Source organism: Bufo bufo, chromosome 2 (genome assembly GCF_905171765.1).
Source record: "Bufo bufo chromosome 2, aBufBuf1.1, whole genome shotgun sequence".
Taxonomy (NCBI): Eukaryota; Metazoa; Chordata; class Amphibia; order Anura; family Bufonidae; genus Bufo; species Bufo bufo.
In genome coordinates, this window is record NC_053390.1 from 181,272,889 (window position 1) to 181,287,154 (window position 14,266).

At 42.4% G+C, this 14,266-nt stretch overlaps 2 protein-coding genes across 4 annotated transcripts in view; both read left to right on the forward strand.

Moving 5' to 3' along the window:
* LOC120988466 (synuclein alpha interacting protein) overlaps nucleotides 1–14,266 on the forward strand; it is a 239,487-nt gene that overhangs the window by 76,157 nt on the left and 149,064 nt on the right. The gene's annotated exons all lie outside the window — the stretch shown is intronic.
* On the forward strand, nucleotides 6,704–7,705 carry LOC120990752. The gene has a single exon (XM_040419654.1). The coding sequence runs from the start codon at nucleotides 6,704–6,706 to the stop codon at nucleotides 7,703–7,705; it is 1,002 nt and encodes a 333-aa protein (XP_040275588.1).

The following is a 14,266-nucleotide window of genomic DNA, read 5'->3' on the forward strand; positions in this document are numbered from 1 at the left end:
CTGGTTGATTGACAGGGCCAGGCATCTGTATCCTGCTCCTGGCTGGCCCCCTCATCACGCTCCTGCACTGTGTCTCTGAATGGCACCGCAGAGAAGAACTTAGTTTAATGTGCGAAAACAAGCTGACAGTTTGACCTTTAGTGTCCAGAACCATGTGTTGTAAATATGTAGCATGGTATTTAACTGGTTAATTTTGGCATGAACTTCAACAGCTTAATAAAGATGACCTGTCACTACTTCAAGAACAAAAAATTGTGCACATTACCACATTGCTGTCAGTTCCCTGAGAAGTTCATTGTTAAGTGGGAGGGGACATGACTCCCATTTTCAAGACATTTGACCACCAATTCCAATATTCTGTGTGCCCTATATGCAAATGGATTGCCATGGAGGCAGCCACAGCTTGACTTTTGGGTGGAGACTTTTCTTCCTAGCTCTGATGCTGTCCAGTCATTGCTGAACAGCTTCAGAGTGGTCTGACTAAGCGTGGTCTAGCGAAATGAGGTAGACCTTGTAAGACCATGTTGTGCCATTATAAATTGAAACCACAAAGCAGAGACAGGTCCATTGCACATTGGACACCAGCAGAACCCGACATACCCCATTGATTATTGGACACCGCCTGCTGTTCATGATGGAGAGACTATTATGGGAACAGGAAAAAAAGGGGTGGATGAAGTGATGGTATTGCCTCCACCTGTCCAGCCGACATGTAAATCAATACAGCAAGCCCATACTGGATAAGTTATGCCTGCCATTACCAGCCCTGACCTGTACTGCAAATATGTACAAAACAGCTAATTGGGCTGAGTCCATCACCAATTCCTTAATATTAAAATGATTAAATATTAAAATTACCGATAAATAAAATTAATATTATTCCACAAAAAGCATTTCTGTGCAAGGAATAATCCATTTCAAATGAAGAATTATTGCAATATACATGCAATAAAAATATTGTTGGTTTTTTATGTACATTACATTTTCCTCTGGTAGCGCCCCCTGCTGTCTATTCTTCTGGTCCACCTTCTCCCACATTCAGTAGTGGACTAAAGGTAGATTTACACGGGCAGATAATTGGGCAGATTATCGGGAACAAACATTCCGTTGAACGCTCCTTCCCAACAATCTGCCTGTCTGAAGGAGCAGCAGATCACCCGATGAACGAGCAAAACGCAGGCACGTAAATTATCATTTCTCGGCAGCTGATCGTGCTGTCTAAACAGCGATCTGCTACCCACAAACAATGCAACTGTATGAGGACGAGCGATGACAATAGCGATTCCGCATCCTACTGTGAGCGAGATTGCTGCACAGCTTCCTTTCTGTGAATCTACTGCTCCTCGGCGCTCATTAGATTCCCTGCTCCCTTCGCCTCCCCTCAGTGCTGGACACCTTTCAGCTATCATCTGTACTTCTACGTTCGTAGAAATATATATCAATGTCTCTTTCTAGACATTAGAGAAGGAAATTGTGGGGGCATTGCATACAATATGTATTTCTAGGGCTATATGTCAGGGACTCTTTTCCATGCAGAGGTGGAAGGGGTACTGTACTTGCTGGGAGATGCAGGTGCTTCATTTTCACACGTGAGCTACTGCCTACCCACATAAAAGAAAGAAAATCCTCCAGATAAGTGAGTAAAAGAGTCTTAAACTCGTGTGATAACCCTTTTTCGTACACGAAAAAGGAGGCAAAAATGTGTGTGTGTCTAATATACATAACATGTAACTTCTAAACACAGAAACGGTATTTTTGTTACGTCTCTTTATGAATTCTTTAAAGAATTTATTACTGTTCCAACTCATTTGATTTCTGTGTCACAGATGTATATTGCCCCTTTAATGTGCATAGTAGTTCACAGTTAATAATGCGGCAAGTTCCCTTTATATGGATCCTGTGGGAATAAACTGATTTTATTTGCTGTTTTTATAGGCATGACAAAAACTGATATAAACCCTCTATGTCTTTAGCACATTGCCTTGCGTGCTGAAATGCTGTTCCCTGTGGTTAACATCAGATGACAGTATATTTAGTAACATTCAGCCCACTGTATATTACTGCGGAGGCCGCCATTGTGTGCACTCACACAGTATTCATGAGATCAGGGCCTCATTGATACAGCTCGCTTATTGTACATGGGTCTAGCCTGACACTACAGTAAATCTGTAAAGGAGGAAAACGTATTTGAGCATCCCATCAAAGCAGATTTGTGGTTGGAAGATCAATATCCTTACATATGGATGATAAAGCGTTGCAGACTACTCTGTCTTCTGAAGCGAGCCTCTTAAAAATGACTGCTTTGAACTGTTGAACTTTAATAAGAAGGGAACGCTCTGAATAAACTGTGGGTTGGGATGAGGTGATCCTTTGCTTGGAACTTAGTCTCTGAGTAACATAAATCAAATATGTCATGATCTGGAAAGGCAGTGAATAAAATAACAGTGCCTGTTTTTTTTTCCCCTTTTCCCTTTGTTCTTTCCTTGACCCGAAACCTTTGTGAGCAATTATAATTATCATTTTCAGGAAATGTCACTTGTCGTGAAAACCAGAAGCAAATGAGTCTGCGAGCAAAGCTAGTTTGCCGTCATGAATTCTCACGCTTCCATTATGTGAGATGTTTTGTATATAATAGCTGTGTTTTATTACGTTTTTTTATGAAGAAAAACTTCACCATTATATATACTAATCACGTGCTGGAGCAACGTTAAATCTACTCCATTACCATGTATAACATGTAGCATTTTATTGTGTTTTTTCATTACATAGATTTGTTGTTAAACTTGCATTATCTTCTACTGTACTGTACTTTATGCTGTACAGTAGAGGTCTCCAACCTGTGGCTCTCCAGCTGTTGCAAATTTTTTAACTCCCAGCAAATTATCTGAAATTAGACTCCCTTCACCAGCTGAATCTGTGAAGGACAAGAAGTACCTTCCAAGAGCTGGGTCAAAGGCATCTCATCTAACCAACTAGTACACAGAACTCCGACACAGTTGCATACATTTAGGTGCCTGGTTTGGCTCATATTCCTAGTCATTAAAGGCTCTTTAATGGGTCTGATGTTGACTTTCAGTGGCTATAAGTGGCACTAGAAAGACAGGCTTCTTCCTGGAGAATGCTCCCCAAAAAGAAGCATAAAAACAATGTAGACACTGTTGAAAGCAAATTTATGTAAATATACATTAACCACTACAGGACCGCCGTACGCAGGATTGCGTCTTTGCGGCGGCCCTGCTATTCCGAGTGGACGCGCCGGCGCGTCATCTCGCGAGACGCGAGATTTCCTGTGAAAGCGCGCACACAGGTGCGCGCGTTCACAGGAACTGCAGGTAATCGAGTGGATCTGCAGCCTGCCAGCGGCGATCATTCGCTGGCAGGCTGTAGATCCGATTTTTTTAACCCCTTAAAGGTATATTAGACGCTGTTTTGATAACAGCGTCTAATATACCTGCTACCTGGTCCTCTGGTGGTCTCTTTTGCTTGGATCGACCACCAGAGGACACAGGCAGCTCTGTAAAGTAGCACCAAACACCACTACACTACACCCCCCCCTGTCACTTATTAACCCCTTATTAACCCCTGATCACCTCATATAGACTCCCTGATCACCCCCCTGTCATTGATCACCCCACTGTAAGGCTCCATTCAGACGTCCATATGTGTTTTGCGGATCCGCCATGCCCCTCACGGAATACCTCGGGGTGTCTTCTTTCCAAAATGGGGTCACATGTGGGGTATTTATACTGCCCTGGCATTTTAGGGGCCCTAAAGCGTGAGAAGAAGTCTGGAATCCAAATGTCTAAAAATGCCCTCCTAAAAGGAATTTGGGCCTCTTTGCGCACCTAGGCTGCAAAAAAGTGTCACACATGTGGTATCGCCATACTCAGGAGAAGTTTGGAAATGTGTTTTGGGGTGTCATTTTACATATACCCATGCTGGGTGAGATAAATATATCGGTCAAATGCCAACTTTGTATAAAAAAATGGGAAAAGTTGTCTTTGAGAGGGATATTTCTCTCACCCAGCATGGGTATATGTAGAAAGACACCCCAAAACACATTGCCCAACTTCTCCTGAGTACGGCGATACCACATGTGTGACACTTTTTTGCAGCCTAGGTGGGCAAAGGGGCCCACATTCCAAAGAGCACCTTTAGGATTTCACAGGGAATTTTTTACACATTTTGATTTCAAACTACTTCTCACGCATTAGGGTCCCTAAAATGCCAGGGCAGTATAACTACCCCACAAGTAACCCCATTTTGGAAAGAAGACACCCCAAGGTATTTCGTGATGGGCATAGTGAGTTCATGGAAGTTTTTATTTTTTGTCACAAGTTAGTGGAATATGAGACTTTGTAAGGAAAAAAATAAATTAAATAAAAATCATCCTTTTCCGCTAACTTGTGACAAAAAATAAAAAGTTCTATGAACTCACTATGCCCATCAGCGAATACCTTAGGGTGTCTACTTTCCGAAATGGGGTCATTTGTGGGGTTTTTCTACTGTCTGGGCATTGTAGAACCTCAGGAAACGTGACAGGTGCTCAGAAAGTCAGAGCTGCTTCGAAAAGCGGAAATTCACATTTTTGTACCATAGTTTGTAAACGCTATAACTTTTACCCAAACCATTTTTTTTTTTTTACCCAAACATTTTTTTTTATCAAAGACATGTAGAACAATAAATTTAGAGAAAAATTTATATAGAAATGTATTTTTTTTTGAAAAATTTTACAACTGAAAGTGAAAAATTTCATTTTTTTGAAAAAATTTCGGTCAATTTCGATTAATAACAAAAAAAGTTAAAATGTCAGCAGCAATGAAATACCACCAAATGAAAGCTCTATTAGTGAGAAGAAAAGGAGGTAAAATTCATTTGGGTGGTAAGTTGCATGACCGAGCAATAAACGGTGAAAGTAGTGTAGTGCAGAAGTGTAAAAAGTGGCCTGGTCATTAAGGGGGTTTAAGCTAGGGGAGCTGAGGTGGTTAAATATAAATGAACTGGAATTGTCATTGGGAGGATGAAAACTATTCTTTAAATGGACTTTGAGTAAACTATTCTGTAGACTTAGGCCTCTTTCACACGGGCGTTGCGGGAAAATGTGCGGGTGCATTATGGGAACACCCGCGCGAGTGCAAAACATTGTAATGCGTTTTGCACTCGCGTGAGAAAAATCGCGCGTTTGGTACCCAAACCCGAACTTCTTCACAGAAGTTCGGGCTTGGGATCGGTGTTCTGTAAATTGTATTATTTTCCCTTATAACATGGTTATAAGGGAGAATAAGGGATGCATAGTAAAACATCGCTGGAGGGGTTAAAAAATAAATAAATTTAACTCACCTTGATCGCGATGCCCGGCATCTCCTTCTGTCTTCATCTGATCTCTGTGCAGCAACAGGACCTTCGTCATTCCGGTCATCACATGATCCATCACCATGGTAAAAGATCATGTGATGGATCATGTGATGACCGGAATGACGTCACCAAAGGTCCTGTTGCTGCACAGAGATCAGATGAGGACAGAAGAGATGCCGGCTACGCGATCAAGTGGACTAAGGTGAGTTAAATTATTTTTATTTATTTTTTAACCCCTCCAGCGATGTTTTACTATGCATTCTGTATTCAGAATGCTATTATTCTCCCTTATAACCATGTTATAAGGGAAAATAATAATGATCGGGTCTCCATCCCGATCGTCTCCTAGCAACCATGCGTGAAAATCGCACCGCATCCGCACTTGCTTGCGGATGCTTGCGATTTTCACGCAACCCCATTCATTTCTATGGGGCCTGCGTTACGCGAAAAACGCACAAAGAGGAGCATGCTGCGATTTTCACGCAACGCACAAGTGATGCGTGAAAATCACTGCTCATGTGAACAGCCCCATAGAAATGAATGGGTCGGTATTCAGTGCGGGTGCAATGCGTTCACCTCCCGCATCGCATCCGCGCGGAATACTCGCTCGTGTGAAAGGGGCCTAACTGTCGCTTTCAAGATGACCTGACTAGTAATACAGTAGGTGGAATATATTACTGGTCCATGATTTTTACTTTTTTTTTATGACAATCTGTTCTGAAGATGTTTAAAAAATTACCTTCATGGGAAGACGCTTGATTTGTACCATGTATGAGTTTAGTGCCTGATAAAGGTCCTAGAGAGTCTATATAGTCTAAGGTCTAGGGTTTTGGTGGACATATTAAAGGTTCTCTGTGACAGCGAACATCTGCAGTAGAAAATAATATTTTTTACAATCAGTTGTTCCAACTATAAAACACAGCCACTTGACCACTGATCATTTCCGAAACATCAAGACACATTATCTGATTATCTATGAAAGGAATAACAATGTGGCAATTTCATTCTCTCATGCAATGGTTATAGATTGTGTATTGCAGTAGAAATCCCAGAAGAAATGATTACATGTTGCTCTCCTGTTACCAGGCTTCTCAGATACTTAATTAGCAGGTATACATGTGTTTTTCTCTTCCATCCCTTGGTCCCATGGTAGTGCCACAGAACCCTAATGTAACTGTACATTTCTCTGCCTTGCCGTCTACACAGAGCTCTGGTTTTCTGCTTTTGAGGTCTCGTTGCTATATTTTTATTTTACTTAGCACAATGAGTTTGAGTAAGGATTCTTTCAAGTATATTTTGTCACTGAAGAAGTGACAGGATCTCTTTGGCTTTTCACCTGGTGCTGAAAATGAGGCTTTCATCAAGTATCATTGAAATTATTGCCTGCTGCATCCTCATCTTTTCGAGTTTACTGGGAAATGCCATACTGATTTATTGCACATGGAAGTGCATTACAAGACGCCTGCCAACATCATTTGCCCTCATTTTCAGCCTTGCATTTGTTCACGTACTGAAGAATATTGTAGTCAATGCTATCAATATTATATTCAATGCTGGACTGATCCCTAATCCTCTTGTCTGCAAAATTGGATTGTTTGCGGCATCGTTAACTACTAAACTTGAGATCTGGTTCACATTTTACATGGCTGTATTCTACTGTGTGAAGCTCAATCGAGTTGTCCATCCGCTGAGGACACCTCCTAATGGCAAATGGCGCAAGCATCTTCTAATAGCTGTGCCTGCCTTGTGGGTCAAAGGAATTGTAGCCTGTTGCCCTTATCTAGTTTTTGGGAATAATGTGCCACGGCAAGCTCTGCTCAATGATACTTACTCCGTCCATTGCAACTTTCTTCATGAAGAATGTAGCCTTAATTTTCCAAATACTACATTTGCATTTTATTATAACCAGATTTTCATGGTCATCACTGATATAATTCCACTAGTGATTTTATTTCTGGTCAGCCTTCGCATCATCGCCCTTTTTTATGAGCAAAAGAAAGCAACTTATGGCAATATCTGGATCGGACATGACCCTTCAGAGACTGAGGTCCTACGGGCTTCCAAAGTGATTGTACTGTTGATGTTCCTTGTCACTGCCCTGTGGGTTGCTCATTTTGTCCTTGTCTTGCTCTTGAAGTACATAAGGTCATGGTATTTAGCCTCAACTCTGCTTATTGTGCTGTTTTCTGCATATTCTAGCATTAGCCCCTACTTACTTATGCTAATTAACTACAAAATCAGTTTGCAAATTAGGTCACTGAGTTCCTTCTGCTGTGCAAATAACAAACCTAAGACTTTACCCACTATCAGTCAAAAATCCATACCAGAACCACCAGACACTGAAGACTGATCTCATTATAAGACTGTAGCATTCTTTATATTTGAACAGTGAGTGGCCCTTTTAATGACTACGTAATCTGCAATGGCTTCGGTTTCGACTTGGAAATAAGCATATATATAATAATGTAATATTACTGCTTGTTTTATGAAGATCATAATATACAGTAATATGCTGTAGTATTCTATGTAGTAATGGAAACCTGGCAGGTCCACTATAAAAAGGTGGACTAAAGATCACATAATAATGGATCCCTCAAAAAGATCATAGTGGATAATAATGGATCTGTCATTCCTTTTCTATGGTCTTGTAAAAGCAAAGTCATGGCACCAATGGGAACATGACCTTATTTGTTCTTATGGACTTCACTTTGTAGATATTTTTGCTATCAGTATAATATTAATAGTTTTTGTAACTATGGAGCATATGTTAACATCTCACTTGTCCACACAGCTTCCAATGTACATTCTAGCCAGACGAAGGCTGGTATATGTCAGTATATGTAATCACAGGGAACAACCTGTTTTAAAACGTAGCCTTTAATCTAATTTAAACATAAAATAACAAACTCCCACAGACACACATAGAAAAGAACAAAAAAAAGAAAAAGATATATCCTTGATGACATAGAAGATAATACTGTAATTCTCCAATGACACGGGTCAGTGATAGACGGGGGGGACAGTCATGGAATCTGATCTGTCCCTATTCCTGGCCCTAGGCTAGGTCGCCCTGCCTGAGAACGGAATAGCCGCCCTGATAAGGACGATCCCGTGTTCTGGAACCTCCTTGTGAAACCTAAATAGACCCTATGATCCAGGTGGGTCCCTACTGCGGGGCCTGCTCTAGGTACACAAAACAAAACAACCAAGTATAGATTGACAGTATAGGGAGCAATAGACCACCCACACTCATGGATGCTGAGTCTTGTGGGTGGAAAGTTGCTAGCAAAAATTATGTCATAAAGGGTGCACAAACAACCACAGGTCTGGTTATCTATGAATATGTATCATCAAATAGGCGATATCAGTGTGTAGACATCACACACTAGAATCAATGTGTGACGTCAACACACCGAGAATCGCCGTACACATTTGTACATGCTAGTGTATAAAATAAGATGTATATACACGCTAGGCACCAGAAGCACTGCGTATATTAGTATGCAATCAGGTGCCAGTGTTCCAACGCGTTTCACCCTAATTGATTGTCGGGTTCCTCAGGGGACATATATAAAAGTACAATGCTGTTTTTGGCATCAATAAGAGGTAACAGAGCAGTCGGCAGGGTCCTCATTTATGATGACACAATTTGACCAGATCATTTACTGGTCATATTACGTTCAGTCGTTTAATAGCTTTAAACAGTCAGATACAAGGACCACATTAGAGGGCCTATGGAGGGGGAGGCACTAAATGAGAGAGTCACTTGCCAGTGTGGGTATGTGAGTTACACATTTCCACACAGATATCCAGGCATATGCGAACATAAATGATTCCCACATAGGTAATTAGAGTGGCGACCTCCTAAAACAGCCACATATGAATGATGACATGTGTGATAAGCATGGCAAACAAGTAACCAGATACTACTTGCGTGTCCAGATGCAGCCAAAGGGGCCCCAGGCTGTCTGTGGAGTTAGTAGTATGTCCACTGTCACTCCAGCCATAGCCCGTATACACAAGATAATGGTGCCTCACTGGTCCACCTTACACACAGGACCAGCGAGGCACCATTATCTTGTGTATACTGTTTAAAGCTATTAAACGACTGAACGTAATATGACCAGTAAATGATCTGGTCTAACTGTGTCATCATAAATGAGGACCCTGCCGACTGCTCTGTTACCTCTTATTGATGCCAAAAACAGCATTGTACTTTTATATATGTCCCCTGAGGAACCCGACAATCAATTAGGGTGAAACGCGTTGGGACACTGGCACCTGATTGCATACTAATATACGCAGTGCTTCTGGTGCCTAGCGTGTATATACATCTTATTTTATACACTAGCATGTACAAATGTGTACGGCGATTCTCGGTGTGTTGACGTCACACATTGATTCTAGTGTGTGATGTCTACACACTGATATCGCCTATTTGATGATACATATTCATAGATAACCAGACCTGTGGTTGTTTGTGCACCCTTTATGACATAATTTTTGCTAGCAACTTTCCACCCACAAGACTCAGCATCCATGAGTGTGGGTGGTCTATTGCTCCCTATACTGTCAATCTATACTTGGTTGTTTTGTTTTGTGTACCTAGAGCAGGCCCCGAAGTAGGGACCCACCTGGATCATAGGGTCTATTTAGGTTTCACAAGGAGGTTCCAGAACACGGGATCGTCCTTATCAGGGCGGCTATTCCGTTCTCAGGCAGGGCGACCTAGCCTAGGGCCAGGAATAGGGACAGATCAGATTCCATGACTGTCCACCCCGTCTATCACTGACCCGTGTCATTGGACGATTACAGTATTATCTTCTATGTCATCAAGGATATATCTTTTTCTTTTTTTTGTTCTTTTCTATGTGTGTCTGTGGGAGTTTGTTATTTTATGTTTAAATTAGATTAAAGGCTACGTTTTAAAACAGGTTGTTCCCTGTGATTACATTTATTAGACATATATACCACCTGTGGTTATCATTCCCTCTGACGGGATATCGTCTTAGCTGTGATTACTTCAATGGTATATGTCAGTATACTGCACAAAAAACCCCCAGTATAAAATAAAATAGTAGATTGTGCTATTTCATATATATGTATCCAGTAAAAAACCTACATGTTAAATTTATACATTTTTTTCCCCCAATGGAACACTGTTGGTGATAGAGGCCACTGCATGACATCAGAGGCATCTATTTACTGTAGATGTCATGGGATTTTATGACCACTCACCCATGCAAAACGGCAGGCCATGAGGGGCCATACTGGCATTCACAGGACCCTTGACCTTGGATGTGATCTTAAGGGGGAAATCCACGTCCACTCTCGCTTTCACACTTGCCTAACACTTTTGACTACCAAGGAGTGAAGCGAACCTCAAACACGTCCACACAACCACACACAACACTGCCACCATCCGTTAGTAAAGCTGATGGAATCCCCATTTACAACACACAATACTCACAGGAACATACTGTGTTTTAGCATAAGACAGGCTACCCTTTAGCACACCGACCTTCAATGGTAACACAGCAAAGCAGAAGTTAGAGGGTGTGGGTATGTTTAGAATAGCAAGGAACAACTTATTAAATTTAAGTTTTAATATACAAAAAGGTACAGTGATAAAAGGTTACAAAAAGATAACAAAAAAGTACATACAGACAAGCAAACTGTACAGAAATAAAAGGGATACAATTGGAGATGAGCGAATTTCATGTTATGAAATTAGTTTGCGCTTCATTTTGTGGTAAAAGCAGAATTGCATTATGGATTCAGTTACCACGGACCATAAGGCAATTCTATGACGGAATGCCTTTAGAGGCATGATAGAAATCTAGGGCCTGCATATCGGATCCGTCCCGTTTCCGTTATGAAGGAGAGGACTCCCCTGCATAACGGAAACAGGACGGATCCGTTATGCAGGCCATAGACTTCTATTATGACGGAATGAATTATGACGGAACAGAACAGACCTACAACTTGGTGTCTTTCAGGGATCTAAACCATGTGTGGTTTACAGTATGCAATTTTTAAAGGGTCTTAGCTAGGGGTGCACCGAAATGAAAATTCTGGTCCGAAACCGAAAATTCAGGATGCCCTTGACCGAAAACCGAAACCGAAACTGCCTTTTTGCCCAAATACTTTTAAAATACTTTTTTTTTAAATGATTTTATTAATAATTCTTTTTCATGAATGAAATTCATCTGTGGGTGGCGCTGTTATGGAGAGGGGGATCTGTGGGTGGCGCTGTTATGGAGAGGGGGATCTGTGGGTGGCGCTGTTATGGAGAGGGGGATCTGTGGGTGGCGCTGTTATGGAGAGGGGGATCTGTGGGTGGCGCTATGGAGAGGGGGATCTGTGGGTGGCGCTGTTATGGAGAGGGGGATCTGTGGGTGGCGCTGTTATGGAGAGGGGGATCTGTGGGTGGCGCTGTTATGGAGAGGGGGATCTGTGGGTGGCGCTGTTATGGAGAGGGGGATCTGTGGGTGGCGCTGTTATGGAGAGGGGGATCTGTGGGTGGCGCTGTTATGTAAAGGGGATATGTGCACTGTTATGGGCATAACAGTGCACAGATCCCTTTCCCCATAACAGTGCACAGATCCCTTTCCCCATAACAGTGCACAGATCCCCCCTCCCCATAGCAGTGCCATAGACCGATCCCCCTACCCATAACAGCCCCGGCCCTGCTGCTCACAGCATCACTCACTGCATCTTTATTTTACCTTACAATCGTGACGCTCCAGTAACAACTCTGCAGGCAGAGCGGAGGGCGGCGTAACGTCACTTACTCACGTGACGCACCTGCTCCGCCCACTTTATGAATGAAGGAGGCGGAGCAGGCGCGTCACGTGAGTAAGTGACGTTACGCCGGCCTCCGCTCTGCCTGCAGAGTTGTTAGTTACTGGAGCCTCACGATTGTAAGGTAAAATAAAGATGCAGTGACAAAGTAAACCGCCCGCCCCGCGCCCGCCCGCAGATGGTGGGTGACAAATCCCACACCCCATATTTTCGGCCAATATGTAACAATATCGGCCGAAGTGGATTAGGTGCATTTTCGGCCGATATTTTCGGCTGCCGGAATTTCGGTGCACCCCTAGTCTTAGGGCTCTTTCACACCTGCGTTGTTGTCTTCCGGCATAGAGTTCCGTCGTCGGGGCTCTATGCCGGAAGAATCCTGATCAGGATTATCCTAATGCATTCTGAATGGAGAGAAATCCGTTCAGGATGCATCAGGATGTCTTCAGTTCCGGAACGGAACGTTTTTTGGCCGGAGAAAATACCGCAGCATGCTGCGCTTTTTGCTCCGGCCAAAAATCCGGAACACTTGCCGCAAGGCCGGATCCGGAATTAATGCCCATTGAAAGGCATTGATCCGGATCCGGCCTTAAGCTAAACGTCGTTTCGGCGCATTGCCGCATCCGACATTTAGCTTTTTCAGAGTGGTTACCATGGCTGCCGGGACGCTAAAGTCCTGGCAGCCATGGTAAAGTGTAGTGGGGAGTGGGGAGCAGTATACTTACCGTCCGTGCGGCTCCCCGGGCGCTCCAGAGTGACGTCAGGGCGCCCCAAGCTCATGGATCATGTGATCACATGGATCACGTCATCCATGCGCATGGGGCTCTCTGACGTCATTCTGGAGCGCCCGGGGAGCCGCACGGACTGTAAGTATACTGCTCCCCCGCTCCCCACTACTACTATGGCAACCAGGACTTTAATAGCGTCCTGGGTGCCATAGTAACACTGAACGCATTTGGAAGACGGTTCCGTCTTCAAATGCTTTCAGTACACTTGCGTTTTTCCGGATCCGGAGTGTAATTCCGGCAAGTGGAGTACACGCCGGATCCGGACAACGCAAGTGTGAAAGAGGCCTTAGCCAGTCCCCTTTCACTCCTCTTTTAGTCATGTGACAGGAGGCTAGCTATTTACATGCAAAAAGTGGAAGGTTGTATGGCATTATTCTAATTTGAGCCAAAACTTCTTAAGGATAATGTGACTGGCAGGTTTTACAGGATATTTTTACTGACCCACGCATACCAAACACAAATATGAAATAATACTTTCAACCAATATGCAATTTGATAGGTTTCCTAAGGCTGAAAATCCTGGCATTTAAGACCAAAAAGGCCCCAAGTTCCCATATCATAAGGACATAAGTTATTAGATCCCCACTGTTCTAACACTGCTGCTTCAGTCTTTCCCGTCAACTTTATTTTTTATTTTTTGAATTTATCAGTTCTGGATAAATGTTGTCATATCGCAAATAACCTTTTTAAGAACTGTACATAACATTAAATAAAATACTGTTCTGTCATTCTGCTTTAAATATCTAAATTAGACGTTCATTTTACAATATATAGACGTGTACATAATTAAAGAGGTCATGTCACCTCTCCTGACAGGAGCTGTTTTAGTAACAACTTATGTGTCCATGTAATAATTCTGGAGCATCTATTTTTATGTTGTACAGTTCCTCTATTATTCCTACTCAAGCTGATAAATGAATTCTCAGCAGTCTTACCCCAACTGGTAACGCCCAGATAGACTTTTATTGCTGACTGCTGGCAAATTGGCAATTCGTTTATAAACTGCTAGTTGGAATAAAAGAGGAATAGTACAATGTAGAATCATAAGAATAGATACTAGAATTGTTATTATGTGGGGAATGCAAGTAGTTATACACGTCTATGATGCTTTATCTCTGCATATGCTCGATCCACTATTCAGAACTGTTTGAAAGTTGTGACATGAAAGCTACAGTAGTACTATTCAATGGTCCAGTGCAGCAAAGGTGGCGACCTGCAGAACCGTAGGCACATGTATGGATCACAGTTTGGTTATTCGATTTGAAACAGTACAGTAAATATACAATGAAATTACATGACTTGGCTTTCTAAGTTGACAAAGT